This window comes from Mercenaria mercenaria, chromosome 14, assembly GCF_021730395.1.
Source record: "Mercenaria mercenaria strain notata chromosome 14, MADL_Memer_1, whole genome shotgun sequence".
NCBI classification, from domain to species: domain Eukaryota; kingdom Metazoa; phylum Mollusca; class Bivalvia; order Venerida; family Veneridae; genus Mercenaria; species Mercenaria mercenaria.
In genome coordinates, this window is record NC_069374.1 from 9734480 (window position 1) to 9760259 (window position 25780).

Below are 25780 nucleotides of genomic sequence, written 5' to 3' on the forward strand. Positions count from 1 at the left end.
TGACATACTGACTAATCAATGTATTATTCATTTCACTGTATTAGTTTTCATGATATTTCTCTACAATTTTTTAAAAAGTTTCCGGTTCCACTTAAAAAAATGCAAACGGTTTCCGAAAATAATGAACTATTTATTGCCAAAGTCTGAAAGCAAGAACTTCCGGATAGATGTCCTTAGGTTCAAAATTTAGGACTTTGTGTCATATATTTTGACAAGTTTATAACAGTATCGTTCTGAAAAAGAGGGCATGCTTATGTAATTAAATTTCATTGGTTTAACAAATTGGTAAGTTTGAAAATGATGGAAATATTTAAACATATCCCTTTCAAGCAAAAAATAACGCTTTAGGACATAATAATTTTCTAATTTTATTTGCTGCCTTCATAAATATGATCAATTGGCATTAGTTCTTGCTACCATAAATTAACTGATGCTATTTCTCTTTTGTGATGGTTATGTACATTAAGTAATCGGTAATCCCATTTGGTTGCCAGTGTCAAACCACAACATCTGTGCACTGACTTATGAGAAACTGATGGCTCGCACCAATTGCAAGTTTGTAGCACATGGCAGAGAAGTATTGAACACATCGACATTAAGGATAAATCCCGTTTCCCGGTATTTCCATAAATAGGGTCAGCGGGGCTGGCGAGATTAACCGATATAAAGACCGTGTACAATATTACCGATTATTTTTGCCAGAAGATAAGGATTTAGGAAAGTTCTTACTTTCTCACAATGGAAATACTATTCTACGACCTCGGCAACAATTTTTTTGCAAAAATAATCTGTTTACCGTGAAAAATGCTAATAATTTCACACCTTCGGTATCGAGCCACGGAAGCGGCAGGGTAGAATAAAAGATAAATTTTCAAAAATAAAGTAAACTTTGAGGATATTTTTGCTACATCTTAATTACAACAAGGTTTAATGATAATCTGCAATACTTTTTTATTCATTTTCTTTGTTTAAAACTTGAAAAAAAGGATATTCTAAACACTACCGCCATGTAGCGTAATGGCCAATACCCCCTCACCGTAAAACCGGGAACGGGCGTTTATTGGTGGTTAATACCGGAAAACAGGATTTATCCTATAATGTCGATATCGAGAATAGAATACACAGAATCACAACAGGAGATAATCTCGCATAGTCTCGTATTACCGTGTTAACAGGTATTATCTTAAAGAAGTGTTTCCTGGCTTGGATCACTTGTCATCAAATCAACAGACGCAATTTAAAGCTAGTATTTCACTGGCGATACAGCCGGCACGTAAAAATCGGGGCCAATTTTCAAACGACCACTGTTGATTTCTCAGACTTCCAATCATAAATTCATTCCTTCCCCATGTTGAAAATACTAACAACATTTAAAGAAACATCATTAACATTATAAACAAACGATCTGATAGAAAGTTTTTCAGGACACAAATTTTTATCCTTAGAACTGCTTTCTTTTTCATACACCGATACACCGGTAATACAAGATCTCATTTGATTCCAATGAGATGTTGGTGTGATTCACTCTATATGCCTTTCAACTTGCAAATCTGTTTACTTTTATAGCTCTTTGCTTATGATTATTTTAAAATAGTCAAAATTATTTGACAGTGACTCAGATCTATTGTTTTATACTTGTGACCAGCAATCTTACCCAAAACTTCGAAGGAACAAAATAATGGAGGATAAATCACAGTACACAGTCCTGTAGAGTTATTTGTTTTATCACTTGCGCATAAGCTGTATAGATGCGGTAAATGTTAATCGTGTACATACATATATCGGTTTAAATCACCAGGAAATTTGTATTTTTGGAGGACTTGAGTCCTCTTTTGATACATGTAAGTTTTATTTGAATTTATGGCCAATTCTTGACATATAAATCGGCATTTAAACCTATAGCATGTTAAGCATCGGCAGCAATGAAAATTACATTGGAAATTTCCTCCATGATTTTAGTCTTTTGAGTGTTTGACGCGAGAGGAGAATTTGCCATAAGAAAAATAACTCATTATTTCCAAGGATCGCGTCAAATTTGTTGAACTAATGGTTTGTAGTTAGACACATTTTTTAGCTGCCAAAACTCTACAACTTGTTTTCTAAGACACATGTGAAAACAGTTATGAACAAACAAGAACTGGTCAACCAATTAAAGTCTTTATAAATGTTTGACTGACCCATCTGATAATGGTGTTCTCAGGTACTGTAACTTTGAAAGTAGATAGATTTGAATGTTTTGACACAATTATTTTTTACAGTCATTCAAAGATAACCAGGCAAATAACAATTATTGATATAAAAATTGGTAACTGTTTTTCAGAGATATTTTACCTGTTCAAAACTTATTTGACCATGATTACAAAATTGTTGTATACAGTTCTCTTTAACCTTGAACATTTCGCAAGAAAACACTCCCGTCTTCTCCAGTAAGAGTACCCTGTCCCCATTCTCCCACTGTTGAAATAGAAAAAAGAATTTGATAATTAAGAGAGATATATCACTATTTGATAGTCAAAGTAGGAGTTAACATTTACTAAAGAATTGTATGTTCTGTTACAATTTCATTTACTTTCAAGGCACTGACCTCCAGATATTGGCTAAAAATGACCTTTCTTTAAAATTGAAGTTTGGTCACATTATAAACGTAACAACATGAGTTTTTGTTTCGAAATTACCTTAGAAATGCCAAATCAAGAAAAAAAAATATGCCCAAGTCAGGAATCAAGCCTCACCAGGTCTGCCGCGGCAATAAAAACTTTCACATGTTCTTGACCAATACACACGAATATGTATTTAACAAGATTATAATTAAGGTTTAAAGATTTTCAGGATTTAAAGATTTATAAATAAGGCAGTTTACCTCAAGTAACCCATTACAAACACTTTTCAATTTTGAATGTAAAAATTAGTAAAAACAACTAATTCTCATGTGTTTCCATACCATATAGTCTGTCAGTATTGTAATTAAGTTTCAGGCTTCCTTAAGAAATATAGCATTAATTTCCTGATACCTAAAAAAATTCTTAGTCAGTGCCTTTAACTTCTTACATCAAAATAAATATGTGCATAAAATATGTTTGGGCAGTATATTGTGATATTTTGACTTTTGCTTGTTATATTATATTTATTATTTATTTTCAGATAAATCCGAAAACAATGGCAATGCGTAACTTGGTGGATGGGGAATGTGGTGGGACAAATTCTTTAATGAAACTTACATCACACATGACCAAAGACAGAGCAATGAGACAGGTGAATAACTTTACATAATATATACATACTTGTTAGTTGTTACCAGTAAGGGACTTTGAGGACATACATATGAACAAATTATTATATAGTTTAACTTTTGTTTAACACAATATCATCTAATTCTAAAGTTTAACCTTCTACAGTATTTTTCTGTTTCCAGCATTTATCACTTATACTGCATGTATGCATGCTTGTTGTCAAAAGTCTGATTATTGCTCCTTATTGCAGTCTGTAATCTGTCCTAGGATTTACAGTGCAGAAAAGTTCTTATACAGATACAATTTAACTGTTACACATGTGTATATACTATTGTATAAGAATAAGTCAATATTATGCTGAGGCTGCAGTCAACAAACTTTGTAGGGTTATTGCCTGTGGTCAGTAGATGACCCCATGTAGTCTTTTCGGTCAGTAGGTCAAAGGTCAAGCTCACAGTGACTTCGAAGCTGAAAATAGTTTCCATCCTATAGAACTAAAGAATCCTTTGGCCTTCAGCAGTCAAACTTCAGCAGTCAAACTTCATAGGGTGATTGCTACGATTTTACAGTTGACTCTTATTATTGGGGGTCATTAGGTCAAAGGTTTTGAGACAGATCAATCTTTAAAATCAATAGTTGTAGAACACTGTGTTCTATGGCCACCATATTTCATGTGATATTTGCTTGCGGTCAATAAATGACCTCTTTTTATTTCCGGGTCAGTTTGTTAGAAGTCATAATTACCTTAAACAGAAAATAGTTGCCTTTAAATATCTGAAGCGCTTCTGATCCATTGGCCTCCAAACTTATAGGATGATAGCTTGTCAGAAGCTGACTCCTATTATTTAGGATTGAGGTCAGTGTGTCAAAGGTCACCTTGACCGCAAGGCTGAAAACAGTTTCCGTTCAATAACTGAAAATTACTGAGTTTTTTGTAGCATATGTGTTTTATGAACAGATCATGATTTCTGGGAATCAATCAATAATCTGCCAGCAAAATAAACTAAAAAAATATGATTTAATTATTAGTTGATGTCCAGAGTTTATTTTAATGTTGTTGTTTTTTTTAATGGAAAAACGGAGCATCTAAAATTGAAAACTAAAACTCTCATTTACAGTAATAAAATGAAAACATACAACTTTGAAATTGTTATCCTATGTTCACTTTTGTAATGTAGCCATTTTTTCACAAATTTGCAGATTTAGCCATTTTTCACATGAGTTCTCTGCATGCTTTTTAAAATCTATTTTAGGAGGGATTTCTGCCCAGCAGGCCTGGTTCCAGAGTTCAACATCCTGTAAGTATTATGATAAATTGTAGTCACAATTATGATAATTATAACTAGATAAGGCCATTCTTAAAAAAGTTTGCTGTTTTTGAAATTGACTCATATAACTTAAGTTTGATTATCCTGGAAACATGAAAAGTATATTTAACCTTTACCCTGCTATATTTCTAAAATGGACAGTTCCATCATTCAGTTTGGGCAGTACCACTTACTAGTATTATTTGAAAGGATGTTCACTGAAAATTTACTAACTGAACAGCGAACGGATATGCAGGCTGGTCTTGGTCTGCACTGGTCGCAAAGGCAGAATCAATTGCCGTCAGCAGGCTAAAGCTTAAAAAAGGCATTGGTAAGACTGATAATGATTTTGGTTACAATGTGGATGCAATTATTTTTATGCCTCTGGCATCTACTGATGCGGGAGGCATATAGTGATTGTCCTGTCCGTCTTCCGTTCGTCCGTCTGTACGAGGTTAACCAAATGAGACTGTTTCGTCTAGCATCAATACCCCTTACTAGAATGACTTGATACTAATGCAGATGTGACTTGTGACCATTCCTCATCTTCAAACATCACCTGACCTCAGTTTGACCTTGACCTCGTTTTGGACTTAGGTTGCTTTGTATGGGCTATCTCTTGGTTAACAAAATGGGACCGTTTCGTCTAGCATCAATACCCCTTTCTAGAATGACTTGATACTAATGCAGATGTAACCTGTGACCATTCCTCATCTTCAAACATCACCTGACCTCAGTATGACCTTGACCTTGACCTCGTTTTGGACTTAGGTTATTTTGTATGGGCCATCTCTTGCTTAACCAAATGGGACTGTTTCATCTAGCATCAATACCCCTTACTAGAATGACTTGATACTAATGCAGATGTAACCTGTGACCATTCCTCATCTTCAAACATCACCTGACCTCAGTTTGACCTTGACCTTGACCTCGTTTTGGACTTACGTTGCTTTGTATCGACAAGGATGCAACAGGGGGCATCAAGCGTTTATTGAACGCAGCTTCTTGTTTTGTTAGGAACATAAACTTTATTACTTTCTTGTCATTTCCTGTTATCTAGCTCACCTGAACTAAAGGTTCAGGATGAGCTGTTAGTATAGGTGGGTGGTCTGCCTTCCATCTTTTGTCATCAATCATCCACAGTTTGCATGATCATCTTCTCTGAAACTATTGGTCAGAATTACACCAAACTGTCTGTATTATCCTGGCAAGGTCATCTTACAAGTTTGTTCATAATTATGAGGGCACTTGTTTGTATAGAGTTTTACCTACTACAGTATTTTACTGTTATCATCACTTGTACTACATGTATACATCCTTGCTGTCAAAAGTATAATGCCTACTCCACATTGCAGTCTATAATCTGCCCAGCTAAGATTTCCAGAGCAGAAAGCTAAAGCTTTAAAATAGAAAAAAAATTTTAAACAAATTCTTCTCATGGACTGCAAGATGGGTCTTCAGTAAATTTGGTTTGTAGCGTCATTGTAAGGGCCTCCCTCAGATTTGTTCAAATGAGGGCACTAAGCTTCTTATAGTGGCCAATTTTGCTAAAAATAAAAAAGAGCCATTAAATGACTTCTTATAATGCGGTGCTTGATGAATCTTCATGAAACTTTGTCTATAGCTTCATTGTAAGATCCTCTTCCAATTTTATTCAAACTTGGGCAGTTGGCCCCTTTTAGGAGCAGCTAGTGCTAAAAATAGAAAAAGACAATTAAACAGCTTCTGAACCACTTGATAGATCTTCATGAAACATGGTCTGTTGCATCATTATAAGGTCCTCTCCCAAATTTGCTTGCTGAAATTAGGGCACTTGGCCCCTTTTAGAAGCTGTTAGAGCTAAAAATAGAAAACCTTTAAAAAAAGAAAAAGACTTTACTGTTTTCATGAACTGTTTGGTGGATCTTCATAGAACTTGGTTTGTAGCATCATTTTAAGGTCCTCTAAGTTTTTCAAATAGGGGCACTTGACATCTTTAGTGTTTGCTAGAGCTAAAAGTAGAAAAAAGCTTTATATGACCTGTTTCTCATGAACTGCTTGATAGATTTTCATCAAACTGGCATTGCTTGTAATTTCAGATTGAAAGACCACTTGCAGAAGCAGCTCCCCATGAAGTACGTACTTTATTCTAGACTTTGTTTGTTTGTTTTCTTGTGGTTTTGTCATATTTTCTCATAGTATCAGTTACAATTCTCAGCATAAAAAGAATTATTATTTGCCAATTTTTGTTTGGTCTTTAATTAAGTTATTTCTTCCTCCTACACATAGTGATTGTCTTGTCAGAGATCTCAACAGAAAATAGGCGTGTTAGTCAGGACTCAGGTTTGAACTTATTTCTGCTTAGCAGTTTATTAAATAAATATGGAATCCGATAAAAAAAGATGAAAATTTACGCATATTGTCAAGCTTGTAGCGAGTATAACGGGAAATCGTTCTCAGGTTATTTTTTGTATTATAGTTGGTAGATGAATTCCTTGGTAGTCAGCGTGTTGCCATGGCACCACAGACATTCCATATGGGCAGTTTACTGCAGGAGATGAGGGAGATTGAGGGTGCAGAACAACACTTTGTACCACAAAGAGGTTAGTTAGCATTACTAAGGCTGATTGTGTTATGTAATTACTAAGGCTGGTTGTGTTATGTAATTACTAAGGCTGGTTGTGTAAGGCTGGTTGTGTTATGTAATTACTAAGGCTGGTTGTGTTATGTAATTACTAAGGCTGGTTGTGTTATGTAATTACTAAGGCTGGTTGTGTTATGTAATTACTAAGGCTGATTGTGTTATGTAATTACTAAGGCTGATTGTGTTATGTAATTACTAAGGCTGGTTGTGTTATGTAATTACTAAGGCTGGTTGTGTTATGTAATTTGTAGCTGAAGGTAGAATGATGGATAATAGAACCAGAACATATTGTGTCCTGCAATTCAAAAACCTTTTCACTCCAGTTCTTCTCTCTGAACCTGCACTCCTACACCACTTAGCCCCATTTCCCAACAACAATGATATTCAAGTCAAAGTTGATATGTTGTTTCTTAGTAAGTAAAAGATTATTTCTTAGGATGGTCCCTTTTAGCATGATGGCTTACATAGATGAGCGGAAAGGACATTGTATACAGGGAAAAACATGCGTTATAATGAGGAAAAATGTAGATTAAATTTTAAGTTCACATTTTCTCACCTTCTGTTCTGTAGCACCAGCAATTGCAGAGATGGCTATTACAGACCCAGGAGGGTGGGCTAGTGAGTTCTTAGCAACAGAGAATGAAAAGCCTGATGATTGGTCACACGAGTTTCATGGTAACATCCCTAGCAACCAGTTGGCTAGAGTTCCACCAATGAACATGAAGTGGGCAGAGGAATATTTAGACCAGACAGAACACAGACCTTGGTATTTCATTGTGTTTTTTTTGTCCATATATGCAAAAGTTAGCTTCACAAAGAATACAAATAAGTATTTTACGAAAGTTACAAAAACTGTGGTTTATGGATTAACTACCCTTGGTCCAAGATTATAAAACTGAGTTTGGAGACTAGTCTCAAAGCGAGCATCTGATTGGTCAATTAAGTTTTAAATTTGACCAATGGCAAGATTGTATTATTAAGACTGATTTTCAGTCTTAGTTTAATAACCTCTAGCATGGTATTTATTCAAGCGGTGGTTTAGTGATTAAGATGTCAGCTACTCGACCCGGGGGTCGTTAGTTTCATCCCCACTGGGGTCATGACCATGACATCTCATATGAAACCAGTGCTGGTTTTTCCAGGAAGCGGACTCAAAAGTGTTTCAAGTGAGCTTTAAGCTTTCATCACAGTCAAGCTTAAATAGATTAGTATAAACTAATGTCAAAACTATTTGTTGCATTGTGTGTATATACATGTACTTTTTAGTTGAAAGAATCAGGAATTCACTTGCAAATTTATTTTCCTCTTATAGGACTGAAGAGTCAGAAAGAGAGATTTTAGACGATAACAAATGGATTGATGATTTCCAATCTTCTGAAGGGGACTTGCAGAAAACTGCACAAGATTTACTGGACAGTGTTGATGATCCAAAACTAAACAGCTCAGAGGTATTTTAATATTATATATTAAATAGACCCTCTGACCGTAGTTCAGTGTAGCTTAAATGGCAAATTTCTTTTTACATTCTCGGTTGTTATAAAGGAGTGGCATTTAATAATCTGTTCATTACACATGCATATGCACTTAAGAATGTGATATAAATGATAAGAATTTGTTCTTTAGTCTTTAGTTTTTTTTCTTTAGTCTGAGTAAAATTGAAAATATCGTTGTTAATGAAAGTTTCAATGCAACAACATACAGTCATGATGATGTTATGTGTCCTGTGTGAAATTTGAACATCACTCTTTATGGAGAAATATTTATTTTTGAGGGTTTGTTGTAAGTTAACCGAGTTTAGAAATAAGTACATGTATGTTATAATTAAGAAATAATTTATACAAAAGAGTGTTTTAATACTGTTTATGCACGATGGGCAGTTATAGGTCGAGCATAATAATTTCATGAGGGTGCAGCCCGAGTTAAATTATTTGTACAACGTATACCTGCCAGAGTGTATAAATAGTGTTAAAACACGGTTTTACTATAAGATATTTCGATTCTAATATATAATTTTTGTAAAGTATAGATAAAATATGATAGAACTTTTTATTGGCACATGTATGGCACCAGATGATAGGTCGTCATGCTCCTTTGTTTATACATGCCAGGACCGGAAATGGTAATATGTTTTGCAGAATAGTTCCATTAGGACACAAATGATGGCGAATTATGCTGCACAGCTAATAACCAACTCCTTGTGTGTGTAAATTAGTTAAAACATTTATGCTATGTGACATTTCATTTTAAACATGTTTTTAAGTAAAATATTTTATCAAATTTGAAAGCACTATTTCTCAATGCATACATGGTGACGTGAGGTCAACATAATATCGTTGTGATGATTAAAGCATTGTAAGTTATATTAGCATAGGAAACATAGGCTATGAAAGAATGGTTGAGCAAAATCCATTTTATTAGCTCATCTGATTTTTTGAAAAAAAATGATGAGTTATTGTCATCACTTGAGCGGTTGTCGGCGTCCGCGTCGGCGTCGGCGTTGCCTGGTTAAGTTTTATGTTTAGGTCAGCTTTTCTCCTAAACTATCAAAGCTATTGCTTTGAAACTTGGAATACTTGTTCACCATCATAAGCTGACCCTGTATAGCAAGAAACATAACTCCATCTTGCTTTTTGCAAGATTTATGGCCCCTTTTGTACGTAGAAAATATCAGATTTCTTGGTTAAGTTTTATGTTTAGGTCAACTTTTCTCCTAAACTATCAAAGCTATTGCTTTGAAACTTGGAATACTTGTTCACCATCATAAGCAGACCCTGTACATCAAGAAACATAACTCCATCTTGCTTTTTGCAAGAATTATTGCCCCTTTTGGACTTAGAAAATCAGTTTTCTTGGTTAAGTTTTATGTTTAGGTCAGCTTTTATCCTAAACTATCAAAGCTATTGCTTTAAAACTTGCAACACTTGTTCACCATCATAGGCTGACCCTGTACAGCAAGAAACATAACTCCATCCTGCTTTTTGCAAGATTTATGGCCCCTTTTGGACTTTAAAAATATCAGATTTCTTGGTTAAGTTTTATGTTTAGGTAAACTTTTTCTCTTAAACTATCAAAGCTATTGCTTTGAAACTTGCAACACTTGTTCACCATCATAAGCTGACCCTGTACAGCAAGCAACATAACTCCATCCTGCTTTTTGCAATAATTATTGCCCCTTTTGGACTTAGAAAAATCATGTTCTTGGTTGAATATTATGTTTAAGTCAACTTTTCTCATAAACTATCAAAGCTATTGCTTTAAAACTTGACACAGTTTTTCACCATCATAAGTGGACACTGTACATCAAGAAACATAACTCTATCCTGCTTTTTGCAAGAATGATGGCCCTTTTTAGACTTAGAAAATCATGGGTAGGACAATATTTCTATTATACAAAAAAAATCAGATGAGCGTCAGCACCCGCAAGGCGGTGCTCTTGTTCTTTTACAAATAAAATGTTTCTGCCCTTTTTATCTTGTGAAATTAATTAATCAAAGATATTTGCCAATTTAAAGCTTTGGTCTGTTTCGTTATCGCACAACTTATAATGCATATTATATACTCGGAATAAGTCTACATATCACTGTTGCATGTATACTCAGAAATGCTTTCTTTGTTATTTCCTTCGTTTTCAAATGTTGCTGGATACTGGGGTTGTGCCGTATTACTGATTTACTTGATACTGGGGTTGTGCCGTATTACTGATTTACTTGATACTGGGGATGTGCCGTATTACTGATATACTTGATACTGGGGATGTGCCGTATTACTGATATACTTGATACTGGGGATGTGCCGTATTACTGATATACCGGTATATTATGATTCGACTTAAAAAGATACGTATCTCAGTTTTAAATTTCCAAAACCATTACTACAGTGCTTCCCTTCTCATACATATAGGATGTAAACTGCACATATTAAGCGATGAAATTGACTTTTTTTGAAGTTAAAAATATAACCTGCACAACACAATGCTTACTCTCTAAAAATCAGCACTCGTGTTCGGGATATTTTTAGCGAATTTCCACAGAAGGCAAATAGAAACTGAGGGGTTATAGCCAAAAGTGCCTTCTTTATTTATATGTACTTAGAACCTTCTAGCTCGAACTCCTTGTTTATTTTATTTCAGCAAGTACTTTGGTGTTTATTTGACGCATCCTTTCTCTGATAATAATATTATCTGTATCATAATAATTCTTGCTGTATCATAATATACCACAGTATGAAATGTCTGAGAATACCCATCCCTACCAGTGGATTCATATGTACTACCCTTACCTAGTTTTACAATATCTGTATCATCTTTGTCATTATCCATTGCAAGTTATAGTTCACTTTGATTAGCATTGGAACAAAACATTGCTCAGTAGCAAGATAACAATCTTTGGATGTTGCAGGAATTTAATATTTAGTTTTTGGAGTTGTCAAATCAAGTTCTCTTGATAATGATTTTCAACAAGTGAGTAAGTTTGAATCCTCAAAAGTTAAATAGGAAGTTCATGAAAACAGGATTTTATTGTGGACTATATTTATGTGGAATATATGTACATGTATTTTGCTATTGGTTTGTCCAGTCTTATTCTATCGCTGTTTATCAAATTTATTTAGCTTGTGGAAAAGTAAGCGTGTATGAGTTTGTGTGGGTAAATCTGAGAAAAAATGCTTTAGAGTTTAGCGGAATTTTTTACTTCTGTTAGATAAAGGGGAACATGAAATTAATTTTATATCTAATGGTCTTAAAAGTCAGTATTTCACTTTAAAGTTTTGCCTGAATAAGCAGAACTGGCAGTTTTAGTGGATATCAAGCATGATTTACAGTTAGCATATAAAAATATATGAGAAATAAGTACTGTTGAAGATTGCTTTACTTAATGCAATCAGTATATCAACAGCTGTTTGATGTCTGACTGTCTATGACACATCTTTCAGTTAATGTCTGTCTACCACACAATGCCTGTCATATCATATGTGTTATCCACACATCACCTTTTCATGACAATCGCTCATGTTTGTCTACCACAAATCAACTTACAATGACAAGCATTCATGTCTTTCTACCACTCATCCTCTTTCAATGACAAGCATTCATGTTGTTTACCACACATCTTTTTTTTTTAAACAAACAAGCGTTCATGTCTGTCAGTCACACATCATCTTAAATGGCTGATGTTCATGTCTGTTTACCACACATCATCTTTTAAAAAACAGGCGTTCATATCTGTCTATCGAACATCATCTTGAAATGACATTCATTTATGTCTGTCTACCACACATCTGTCATTGACAAGCATTCATTACTGTCTTCCACACATCATCTTAAATGACAGGTGTTCATGTCTGTCTAACACTTATCCAAAAAAACAAGCATTCATGTATTGTTTTACATTGTGAAGGGTTTTCATTGTAACATTTCAGCAGTTTAGTATTTACAGTAAAGATTTTTTTTATTATTCACAGTTCATGAGATTTGTAAAAAAGATCAGTGAGGGTGATGTAACAATTAAAGATAATGAAGTTATAGAAAAATCGGTTGATGAAAAATCTGAGGAATGGGCGAATGAGTTTGCTATGAAAGGTCAAGAAACTCTTCCAAATAGTCAGGTACTGAGCTAACTCTATACAGTAGCAGTATTTGTAGCATTTCGCTGTGCTTTGAACTTCTAACTACCTTGCTTTAACACCAAACCCCAGCAGTTACCCCATCCCCACCCCATCCTTAGTTTCTGAATAAGCTATGTGTGAATTTTCTCTTTGTTTTAGGGCTGTTTTTAGCAATTTATTGATACAGTTTTGGTTTTGTTATGCACAAAAATTTATAATTTTAAGTTTCTTTGGTTGAGTTGTAGAAGGGTTAGAATTAAACCGCTATTTTAGACTAGACTAGATTAGAATTAGATATTCTACTGTAGTGTAGGTTTGTAGCAATTATAAATATAATTGTTAATGGTGAATTATTAATAAGTTACATTGATAAAGCTGCTGATATTGATTGATTTTTTTGCCCCTGTTGTTGGAGATTCAAACCTTTTTATGATCATACTGGGGTAGCCATCTGGCTGGCTGGCAAACTGAAGGCCCCTGGTTTCATTCCAATGTCTGCCATTGCCTGAGATATTGCTGTTAGAGGCAGCTGGAGGTAATAAATGGCTACTAAAACTGTCTTGCTTCAAAACTTAATTTACTTTAAATTAAACCATACATACAAATTTTTCAAAGTCCTGTTTAGTAATGCAGTCAGATTTCAGTATACAGTACATTTTGTTGTGAAATTATGTTTGCAGATGCTTGCCCTTGTTCATGTGCATGTTTGTTTGTCTGGAAAATAATGCCTGAACTTTGACCTGCGTGGTGGGATTTAAAAATAACTTGGCACATGCAGCCACCATAACAAATAATATGTCACATTCAAGAACAATGTGGCCAGCTTGAAGCTTAAGCTTTAATGTTTTTATACCCCCAGCATCTACTGAGAGGGGATTATGATACCCCCTGCAAATGTGTGAAGGGGATTTTGTAACACCCAGTCATTTTTCAGTGGAGGGGATTTTGATCAAGGGGATTTTGATATACACTCTAGTGATTGTCCTGTCAGTTCATTCGTCCGTCCATCCATACGAGGTTAACCAAATGGGACCGTTGCGTCTGGCATCAATACCACTTACTAGAATGACTTGATACTAATGCAGATGTAACCTGTGACCATTCCTCATCTTCAGACATCACCTGACCTCAGTTTGACCTTGACCTTGACCTCATTTTGGACTTAGGTTGCTTTATATGGGCCATCTCTTGGTTAACCAAATGGGACCGTTTCGTCTAGCATCAATACCCCTAACTAGAATGACTTGATACTAATGCAATTGTAACCTGTGACCATTCCTCATCTTCAGACATCACCTCACCTCAGTTTGACCTTGACCTCATTTTGGACTTAGGTGCAAAATCTATCGACAAGGATGCCACTGGGGGCATCAAGCGTTTATTGAACGCAGCTCGTTGGTTTTTTTGGTAGTTAAATCGTTTAGAATAGTAGTAATTGTACATGTTTTTTTCTCATGACAAGATGTAAAATGCAAATACTTGCATGAGAATTTCAAGGTTTGGCAATAATGACATTTGAGGCCAGCTATTTATTTTGTATAAACAGTGACATGACACGTGCTGGTCAATTGTAAGACTTTGTAAATACATTCTAAATGCCCCGATGACCTGTTAAGAGAATGCCATTATTCACAGGACATACTCTGTTTTAACCTGTCTTGGCAGGGACCTACATGTCTGTATGCACACATTTTCTAGCTCCAGTATAATTTGGTTTGTATATACTTACAGTGGAACCTCTCTACTCCGAACATGCTCTGACCAGAAAAAAAGTTCGGATTAGAGGGGCTTTTGGATTAGAAAGGTTTCTATTCTAGACCGAAAATTTATGCTGTTTGTTATACATGATGTGTATATCCATCTGTGGGTGTGGCTGTAAAATTTGACAAAAACAGAAGCTAACTTTTGAAATGTTGATATTACAGAGATCTCTGGTAGACAAATGGGAGGAGGAGTTTATGTCAGAGAAGAGTGTGAATGATGCTGAGTTCTGGGAGAAACTGGAACAACATTGGCAAGATGTAGCACAGTAAGCCATTTTGAAATACAATTTATCTTCAGTTAATGACACCTTCATGGAACAGATTTGCAATTTCTCACCCCTGTGTACAATCATATATAATATTTTTTCGAGTTATATGAAGTTCTTAGTATAGGAACAACTCCTGTGCAACGGACATTTCAGTAGTGTTCCCTCTATAGAGGTTTTTCTGTCGACTAGGATTCTTTGCTAGGTATTGAAAGTTGAAAGGGCTAGAAGATAGAGGTATTAGAGCTATGTAAATCTTGCCCATTTTGTGGGAATAATGCATAATTCCAGTTCAGAGATATCCAATTCAATCCCAGGTAAGAACTGATCTTACATCAGTAAGAGGCAGTATATCTGGTGTCATTCCTTCTCTTCATTTGATTCATGTGAGGAAGTTGTCAGTTATTTACAGAGAACATTTACAAGTTAGTTCTGGTGCAGAATGCATGGATATTTGGTGTCTTATTTACATTCTCCCCATTAGTTCTATTGAAAATCATGACGTTCAGTTTATTGGAGCCCCAAAAGGATGGGCACCAAAGTTAAGGTGACACTGCTTAGCGATAACGTACCGCTGTTTTGACAACGTCCAAGTGGATTCAGGAAGAATGTTCCTTAGATGATGTCGTAGTTGTTCTGTCTAGTGAACAGAATGACCGGGAAGCTGATTATAATGTTAAATACAACAAGATATGTAAAATTTATAATTAAACATTGTAACAGTTTACAAATGGAAAGTAAATATAATGTAAATAAATATTATAAGGTTTCAGGTTTTTTTTTTTTTCGGAGTTCATCCAAAATGATCAACATAATAGGAATGGCGAGTTAAAGATGAATTGCGAGTATGATTCTTGGATTTGCTGATCCTATTTTGCCATTCATTTTACATAAACTCCGAAAAAAATCATTTCTTGAATAAAAAAAATGTATAAAACTTGCATTAAGCCATACTGTGCAGTATTTAACTCTAAACTGTATGCATTACATTATATCTGAAGTGTGGTCAGTTTTAGTTCAGAATCGAGGATCATTGGTCAAGATATTTTGACTGCTGCTACACAACTGAAATACTGCTTCAGACACTCTCAGTTAAATTTAGTGTCTGCCTTTTCTTGATGTACAATAATTGTTCTGTTTTATGTATTTGAAATTTTAGTGTAGTTTATTTGTGATTACAGGACAGGAGAAGAAAATGCCTGGTTGACAGACTTTGAGGATTCTCAGCCCTATAAGGTATGTATCTGAATAAATGAGTGCTGCTGTGCAATACCAACATCAGGGCTTTGAGCCCAGCAAGGATCCCGATCAGTGCATATCAATACCGTTTGTTTATCAATTTCAGCACTTACATGCAATAATTGAGCTGCACCATGAGAAAACCAACATAGTGCATTTGTGACCAGCATGGATCCAGACCAGCCTGCACATCTGTGCAGTCTGGTCAGGATCCATGCTGTTTGCTTTCAAAGCCTATTGCAATTAGAGAAACTGTTAGTGAACAGTATGGATCCTGACCAGACTGCGCAGATGCGCAGGCTGGTTTGGATCCATGCTGGTCGCAAAGCCACTATGTTGGTTTTTTCATGGCGCGGCTCAAATATCCTCAAAGTATGAAATATAGAATTAAGATTCTTAAAGTGTCAAAGTATGAAATATAGAGTTAAGATTTTTAAAAGAAATTTAACTTTTACACTGAATATTACAAAGTTTTTGTGAAACTTAATTCAGATGTTAAATATCAGTAATACAGAATGTAAACATAACAATACATGTTGTGTTTCTGCTTATAGGAGTACAAATTTGAAGAAGACAACCCATTGATGAATCACCCAGATCCTTTTCAAGCGGGTCTTGAGAAGTTACAGCAGGGAGATATACCAAATGCTGTGTTGTTGTTTGAGGCTGCTGTAAAGAAAGATGAAACACATGCTGAGGTATAATTATCCATTCTGGTAGCTCAGGCTTGCTGGTCTGTTTTATATTTAATGAGATTGTGAGGGATCCTCCATGGCCAAGTGGTTAAGACTGATGACTTTGAATCACTTGTCCCTCACCTCAAAACCTAGCTTGTGGTAGAGAATTATTGCATGCGAGCAAGTTATCCAGCTGATTTATTGAAGGTCGGTCGTTGTACCTACCTGTGATGAAATCGTGTTTGGAAAGGCACCTTGGGTCTTCCTCCACTATTGAAGGCTGGAAGGTTGCCATATTATCTATAATTGTATCAGTGTGATACTAAATTCAACAAAAAAAAGTAAAAAGGTGAATAGAAAGTTTCAAACATAAGAGGTATTTCGGTGCTTTGAAGTATTTGTCACATGGCCAATGTTGCAATTTGAGTGAGAGCCTCAAGTGGATCATAACGAGAAGAAGTCATCTTAATTTCTGATTCTGTACAGGTACCAGCCCTTGCCTTAAGGGGTAACTTGGGTCTTCCTCCACTATTAAAAAGTGGAGTCAGTATATGAACTCAACTGTGTAGGTATGACTTAACATCCAGCAAATGCACACAAGTAATTATATTTCACAGTTAAACTCTTGAAAATTATCTCATGTGTTCAGAATTTGATAGTGTCAGATGTATTTCTCATATTTCAGGCATGGCAGTATTTGGGCACAACACAGGCAGAAAATGAACAAGAACCTGCGGCCATTGCAGCTCTCAATAAGTAAGTGAATCATGTTTGTACAGTTTCCAAAAATTACAGTAAAACCTGTTATCCTTTCCGCAGCCTTAACGTACTAAAACGTATTAGCGTCTGATGGCCCTTTCACGCTTCCGTAGAAACAACATTTATTACACGAAACTTATTTTGAAAATATTTCTGAAATGTCTAGGTCTGCAGCTCTCAGATACGGTTATATCTTACATCTGAGGCATATACTGACACTCTCAGACAACATCAAAAATGACATTTTGAGCGATTTGATGAAGTTCCAAAATTATCTATGTACCCTTGGTCCGTTACGGACCCCTGTGGGATTTCTGTTTATCCTGAGCTCAAATATTTTTTCATAGATTAAAAGCTGACATGCTGTACTAAAGCCCAGGTAATTTCAATTCGTAATAAAGTGCTGAAAATTAGCTCCCCAATAGCAAAAAAAAAAAAAAAAAAAAGGAAGTCCACGCGCATACATTTAGACGGGGTGACCCCTGCGCATGACCCCTGACTATCTACGAATCAAAATGCGGCTTTCGTTTTCAAGTTTAGCATTTCTACTTTCATTTTATTTACTTCCGGAAATAGCTGAAGGTCGAGTGATGTCATTTTCTGTGTTGTCAAAAACATATATATGCCTGGCGAGATTGCATAAATATGTGCTGGCGGTCCTAAGGTTATTAGAGAAATCATTTTCTATCTAAAAATCAGTGCTTTTTCGACATTTTTTAACACGTCTGTACGAAAACTGACGTTTGAGACAAAAATGGCTAAACTAAAATGCTTTTTAGGAAATCTGTATATCCTTTCCGCAGCCTTAACATACTAAAATGTATTAGCGTCTGATGGCCCTTTCACGCTTCCATAGAAACAACATTTATTACACGAAACTTATTTTGAAAATATTTCTGAAATGTCTAGGTCTGCAGCTCTCAAATACGGTTATATCTTACATCTGAGGCATTTACTGACACTCTCAGACAACATCAAAAATGACATTTTGAGCGATTTGATGAAGTTCCAAAATTATCAATGTACCCTTGGTCCGTTACGGACCCCTGTGGGATTTCTGTTTATCCAGAGCTCGAACAAATATTTTTTCATAGATTAAAAGCTGACATGCTGTACTAAAGCCCAGGTAATTTCAATTCGTAATAAAGTGCTGAAAATTGGCTCCCCAATAGCAAAAAAAAGAAGTCCACGCGCATACATTTAGATTGGGTGACCCCTGCGCGTGACCCCTGACTATCAACGAATCAAAATGCGGCTTTCGTTTTCAAGTTTAGCATTTCTACTTTCATTTTATTTACTTCCGGAAATAGCTGAAGGTCGAGTGACGTCATTTTCTGTGTTGTCAAAAACATATATATGCCTGGCGAGATTGCATAAATATGTGCTGGCTGTCCTAAGGTTATAAGCTGTGAGCCATACAATTTGACTGCTCAAGATAGGTGGCTGCTTGAGGCATCTTGAGTTAAGGACGTAATTTCAATTTTGTTAGTCAGCAATCTGGCCACTTTAGACAAGTGACTGCCTAATGCAGGTGACCGTTAACTAAGGTCAGTGGTATCATTCAAAAAATCAAACAATTCTGATCTGATTCACATTTTAACATCACCTTGTCCCTCCGTTCAGTGTGCATCCTTCTTGTATGGTATGTCAGCAATCACTTGTCAGAACTAAATTGGCCTGTGATAACCCTGGGCCAATTTTGTTCAAACTTTACAAAAATAGCTTAAATAATCAGTGCAAATTTACTTAAGGCTGTATTATTGTTTGGAGAAAAAATGGCTGCATGGGGTAAATGTCAGTTTCCCTACATATTTGTTTGTAAAATAGAAACTCAATAGACTTGTTTCAAGCAGCACAGTGCTATTTTCCCAGTTGTACATCTTATTTACAGAAAAAATATAATTGGTGTCCATACAATTTGACTTTTTTTTTCATTTTTTGAAAAGTATGTCTATGTAAGTATGATGAGAGTACTTTGATTTTCAGAAAGTTTATGTATGTCTGTTTCTTTTTTGTAAAGCTTACATTAGGCATTTTCTTTTTTATAATCAAGTGAAAACATGCAACCCACAATGCATATAACATTAAATTACCTTTGGATAGGCTTTGAAAAGGGCTGTTAAGAAACATTTTCATTGAAAGGGAAATGTTATTTTTTTAATCTTATGTTTCATTTCTGCAGATGTTTAGAGTTGGATTCCGGTAACCTCGTAGCCTTGATGTCACTGGCTGTCAGTTATACCAACGAGTCGCTGGCATCTCATGCCTGTCACACACTCAAACTCTGGCTGAAAAACAATCCGAAATACACGCATCTCGTACCTGAACCGGTGGAGGCACAACCTAAAGTATCCTCATATGTTTCCAGGTATAATGTTCTTTTCTGAATATAAACATTTAAAATTTATTTATCTTAGTGGTGAACTAATTTTTGTGGAATTGATTGTAGTGTCAAACAATAAAATTAAATTCTAATGAATAAATAATGTTCCCGTTAACTCCATTTTATACAAAATTTGATGTCAACCTATTCCTGTCCCCATGAAACAGAACGATTTCATTGTGTACAGTTTACTTTCATTTTAAAAATGTTGTTTTTCTTACATTTATAACTTAATTGGAGCTTGACACACTCTGTAGAGGGCTAACATTGTCCTTTTATGTTTAGAGGTACAGATCACTACAATATAGACGTTAGATTTGACCGAACATCAGCAAATTCCTTTATGTTGAAACATTGAACATAGGTGCCTCATGCACTCCAGCTCATGCGATTCCTGTGGGCTTGGTCGTTTTCATAGTTATGGAAACATATACAAAATGTATATCAAAGATCTATTACTTCATTGACTTAATGACATGAAATTAAAACTTATTTCATTTGATATTTACAGTCATGAACATCAACAGATCCAAGGTTTATACATCAGTGCAGCACGTGCCGTGCCTCAGGGAGAAATAGACGCAGATGTACAGAGCGGTCTCGGAGTTTTGTTCAACTTGAGTGGAGAATATGATAAAGCTGTAGATTGCTTTTCTGCTGCACTACAAGTCCGTCCAAAGGTTTGTAAATTGAATGTTCAATTTAGGTATAGTATTTTGGGTTTCGGAATATACAAAGATGAGTTTACTTTGTTGATTTGGTAATTTTCATGTCATATTGTTTTCATGATTTGGAAGAAGACAACAGACATACCCCCATTTATACTCATGAGTTGTGCCCCTTTATACAAAATGGAGTTTCAGATTAGCTGTTTCAAATCCTCATCCTCATTATGTGACACAAGGGCAATAACTATGGGAGAAAAATTGCATGAATTATGCCACTTTAAATTTTTGCTTTTAAATTCTGATTAATGTTTTTACTGAATGGATTTGATTTAAACGTAAAACAGTTTTTCCACATCGTGACAAGATCCATAAAGTGTAGATGTGCATTACATTATTTTTCTGAGATGGACCAAGATTTGGGGCACCGATACTCCCCAATTTTCTTACCTTCTTTGAAATCTGAAACTTCACATTTGAAATGTTTTGTTTCCGTTTTGGTGGTATAAATGACCCCAGTGATAGCTCTGTTTTCTGCAAATATGCCCCATTTCATTACCCAGCATAACACAATCAAGCTCACTGTCTCCTCAGATGGCCTGTGGTTGGTCAGTGAGCAGGCTCATCCTTGAGTTTTATAAGAGGCTGTATCTGCTTATGTTTTCATGGGCCAAAATGAATGCATGTATTTTTACTGGAGCATTGTATCTTTGGTTTTTATGTACACTTATATGCTGCTGTTTTTATTAGTTATTTTTCTGTTCTAGGATGCCTTACTATGGAACAAACTTGGTGCAACATTAGCCAATGGTAGTCGTAGTGAGGAAGCTGTGGATGCTTACCATAATGCATTGCATCTGTCACCCGGTTTCATACGATCCCGATATAATCTTGGTATTGCTTGCATTAATCTTGGAGCCCACAAGTAAGTACAGTGGAAGTGCATGTTGGTTCCCATCTTAAATATGGTACAAATTTAACTTCAGTAAATACGGACAAAAATACATTAGTATATGAAAAAAGTTTCTTTGAAAGAGCAGAGTAAATGAATGCTTACAAATGTTGACTTCCAGAGAATGTAGACTGAAGTAAGACATGCATAATAGTTTCAATTAATCCAAGATTTAAGTTTGAAAAAGACTAGGCTTGGCTTTAAATCAAACTGTTTGCTAGTGTTTCCTTATTTAAAAAAATTGCAGATTTACAGTCTCTATATTATCAAAAACTGAGCTGTCAGCTACTTTGAATAGTAATAAATATGGATTATAGGGAAGTGCTGATGCTTGTAATATGTTGTATTATTATTATTTGTAAGATAACTCATGAATTTACAACTTTGTTTTAAAGATGTGTTTGAACTCTTTAGCCTGCTGGCAGCAAGTGGTTTTGCCTTTGAGACCAGTGCAGACCAAGACCAACCTGCACATCTGTGCAGGCTGATCATGGTCTGCACTGTTCACTATTCAGCCAGTAAATTTTCATTGAACATCCCTGTGAATAAATGGTATTGCCCAAATTGAATGATAGACCAGTCCATTTAAAACATTTAGCAGGCTTAAGGTGAAATGATAAATGGCCATTGTTTTTAGAATTGAACAACAGTTTCAACACACCAGAAAAACTGACAAGAATTATTACGTTAGGAATTAAGTTTGTAATTGTTTTATTTTTACCAGGGAGGCGGTTGAGCATTTTCTTGCTGCCTTAAGTATGCAAAAACAGAGTCACGGAATGAAAGATCCGCAGTCAGTGATGTCTCAGAATATCTGGAGTACCTTAAGAATGGCAATTTCACTTATGGGTAGGCCCGAACTTTACCAGTACTGTGATAATAAAGACGTGGACTCACTAAACAATGTGTTCGGTATGAATTCAAATTCTTGATGGAAAATTAATGATGGAAAGCTTGACGATGGTTCAGTGATTTTAAATGGCTCAATTTTATCACAGAGAGGAAAATTTGTTAGTGATTACGACTGTGATTCTGACTCATATGTCAGGGAAAAAGAAGATATTTGTGAAATGAAAGGATATCAACAGCTTAGGAATGGCAGAAATAATCAGAGTAAAAGTGGTTTTGATTCTGACTTTGTAGAGATTACCAGTAAAATAATTGAGACAGATAAAATGAAAAAGGTTTCACATGGTGGAAGGGACAAGAAAAAAATTGAAACTACATCAACATTTATAGGGCATGTTGTTGCAAATCAGTGTGGGATAATGCTTTCTACACAAAAAGGAGAATCATGTTTAACACTATACTCAGAGAAAATGAAAACTAATTATGCAAAATCATGTGATTTAGATAACAATTTTGATAAGGAAGAGGGTGTTTCCTCTGAGAGTACGGACAATTGTGCATCAAATTGTTTTGCTGAGAGTGAAGAATGTTTGCCAGGTGTTCTTAAACTGATCTTTGATTGAAAAAGTGAACCAGCAAATTGTGAATGGGAAATCCCATATAAGGATGAGATGCTTAAAACAATAGTTTCTGGCTTTGTCTTCTAATAGGGTTAGGGTTGGGTTTTTTTTTCGTCATCACAAGTCATTGACATTGTAGGTCTGTTTTATCCCTGTTACAATCAGAATTTTAATCAAAGCCTTGAAGTGTCTGATGGTTGTGGGGTTTCGGTAGATTTATTTTCTGTTTAAATGCCATTCTATGAATATACATGAATGAAAAACAAAAACAAATTTAATGTGCCTCATATCTAAGATGAACTCTGCCTGACCCAGCTTGTGGTGTAACCATGGGCTGGAATACCTTATCATTGATAGATCTTATATAATCTAAATGGTCAGTGTGAGTGGATACAGGTTGAATAAGAACTGCTTGTTCATTGATAATTCATCCGCACTGTTCATGAATGGGACTATTTTGTGTAGCACATGAACATCCTTTGGATGTGATTCGGAATAAAATAAAGATGTTATGATTGTCAGAAATACACTTTAACTTTGGTAGCGGGATAAACACGCAACCAAAAACAAATCATCAACATACCATTGATATATAAAAATTCAAAAAGTTCCTAATAGCTGTACTGCCCTTGGAGTTCGTTAGAATGGTGTATGATATCGATGGTGTTGCACTATATTTAACCTTTAACCTACTGGCGGCAAGTGATTCTGTCTTTGCTACCAATGCAGACCATAAATCTGCTTGCACATCCTTGCAAGCTATTCTTGGTCTGCATGGTTCACTATTTAGTCAGTAAATTTGCAGTGAACACCCCTTTGAGTAATAAGTGGTACTGCCCAAATTGAATGATGAACCAGTTCATTTTAGAAATTTAGCAGAGTAAAGTCTAAAGAGAAGTCAAGGAAATCCCTTGTTACAAAAAAAATGTGGATCAAACTGTAGAAAGGCATACAGTAAAGGGCAGGGTTTTTTTTTCTTACAGTTATGGAAGGAATGGTAAAGATTTCAAATTTGTATTAATTTAGTCTGCTTATGTGTAAGAAATTTAATGATATGTTTCAAAATAACTTCAGATTAATGTATTTTAAATATGTTGTGCAGCTACATAGTACATGTGTCATATCTATAAAAACCACAGAAACCACATTTTGTGCATTTAGTATGTGGTTTAAAAAATACCAAGTGATTTGCTACTTTTGTATACATGTTTTGATGGTAATAGACCACTGTTAGATCAATAAGTAGTTTTAACGTACCAGTACTCAGTCAGTTTGGTTAAATTTCACAAACTTGATGTATTATGTATGTAGTGTTACATTCTGGCAAAGTTTGTGTAGATACTGGGTGGAGGGTGTTTATGCAGCAGTATACTGTAAGCAAAGAAGTATACTTTTTCTTCAACCTTTTTAGCTCGCCTGAACTTTGTTCAGGGTTAGCTGTTAGTACAGATGGATGGTCATGCTCAGGTAGACTGTCATCCTGCGTCAACATTTTTACTCAAACATCTTCACTGAAACTACCGGTTGGCATTACATCAAAGTTGGTCTGTTAAATACTGGTATAGACCAGTCACAAGTTTGTTTAAATGGTTCCGCTTGACTACATTTAGAGCGCTATCTGCTAAAAATAGAAAAAGCTTTAAACAAATTCTTTTCATGAACCACTTGATGGATCTTCAGATTTGTTCAAATTTTTCTGCTTTTTTTCTTTGTCCCAGAAGTAAAGATAAAAAAATCTTTTAAAAGTTCTTCTCATGATCCACTTGATAGATTTCACCAAAACTTAATCCATAGCATCCTTGTATGGACCATTTTCTTAAATTTGAAAGATATTAAAATGACTTCTTATCATGAACTGCTTGAAAGATTTTCTCCAAACTTTGTCTGTAGTACCCTGGTGTTGATCTCTCTCAAGGTTATTTAGATGGTATTTCTTAACCCCTCTTAGGGATCACTTGAGCTTAAAAAAAGAAAAAAAACGTTAAACAACTTCTCATGAACTGTAGATAGATCTTCACCAAACTTGTTCTGTAGCATCCTTTTATTTACCTTTTCCAAGTTTGTTCAGTTGGTTCTGCTTGACCAGTTTAAATGGCCACTAGATGTAAGAATATTGAAAGCTTTAAATTGTTCCCCTTTAGTGGACTTCTCAGTTGATCTTCCCTATACTTTGTCTATAGCATCTTCTCATGTATTTCTCATGACATTGCTCAAAATTGCTCCACTTAATCCCTTTTAGGAACTGCTTGAGCTAAAAATAGAAAAAATCTTTAAACATCTACTTCTTGATCTACTTAATGGATCTTAACCTGTAGCACCTTTTGTTGGGTTTTGGAATACTTGCATATTAGGGCCGTCCCGGGGGAAATAGAAAAAACTTTTAAAAGAAGTGTTGTTAATGAATGTTCACCAAACTTGGCCAGAAGAAAGCTCAAAAGGTCAAGGTGAGTGACTTAGGTCCATTTGAGCCTTTTCTTGAATTTAGCATTTATTCACATTTATATAATTGTGTTACACAGTGAATGATATGTACATGTATATCATTTCTTTAAAGGGGCTTGCAAACTGATGAACATCAGAACATTAAAATGATTTTTAAACAAACCTAAAACAACATCAGTACATTAAGTATTGAAATTCACAATTAAGTATTATACTTTTATTGCTTGATTATCACTTTAAAGACTTTTCCATCGTATTTCACAGACTATGAAACATTTTTGTAACTATATACTGTAGACTTCCCCAAATTTACACTATCTAACTGTTGAAAGCACCATTTAAATCTAGAAATTTTGGATAATAGTCTGGAGGCTGCTGCTTTAAGGTATTTGATATTGATGAAA

General features: G+C 35.2%; 1 protein-coding gene across 2 annotated transcripts; it reads left to right on the forward strand.

The window, feature by feature from the left end:
• Positions 1-132: 132 nt before the first annotated feature.
• On the forward strand, positions 133-23846 carry LOC123526344 (peroxisomal targeting signal 1 receptor-like). 2 transcript variants are annotated; one of them, XM_045305468.2, is made up of 16 exons: positions 133-285; positions 3142-3252; positions 4484-4528; positions 6616-6651; positions 6996-7119; positions 7731-7926; positions 8473-8608; positions 12618-12761; positions 14687-14790; positions 15972-16026; positions 16584-16727; positions 17392-17462; positions 19648-19833; positions 20360-20528; positions 21281-21438; positions 22190-23846. In XM_045305468.2, the coding sequence occupies exons 2-16, from the start codon at positions 3157-3159 to the stop codon at positions 22395-22397; spliced, it is 1872 nt and encodes a 623-aa protein (XP_045161403.2). In that variant the 5' UTR covers positions 133-285; positions 3142-3156; the 3' UTR covers positions 22398-23846. The 2 variants fall into 2 exon arrangements, with proteins under 2 accessions (XP_045161403.2, XP_045161404.2); XM_045305469.2 differs by lacking the exon at positions 12618-12761.
• Positions 23847-25780: the final 1934 nt, after the last annotated feature.

What these genes read in the sequence shown, in the direction of transcription:
- LOC123526344 (XM_045305468.2), top strand. Translation starts at nt 3,157, where the DNA reads ATGGCAATGCGTAACTTGGTGGATGGGGAATGTGGTGGGACAAATTCT. An exon ending in GCCATTGCAGCTCTCAATAA is followed by an intron (nt 17,463 to 19,647) that starts GTAAGTGAATCA and finishes TCATTTCTGCAG; the next exon opens with ATGTTTAGAGTTGGATTCCG. An exon ending in GTATCCTCATATGTTTCCAG is followed by an intron (nt 19,834 to 20,359) that starts GTATAATGTTCT and finishes TGATATTTACAG; the next exon opens with TCATGAACATCAACAGATCC.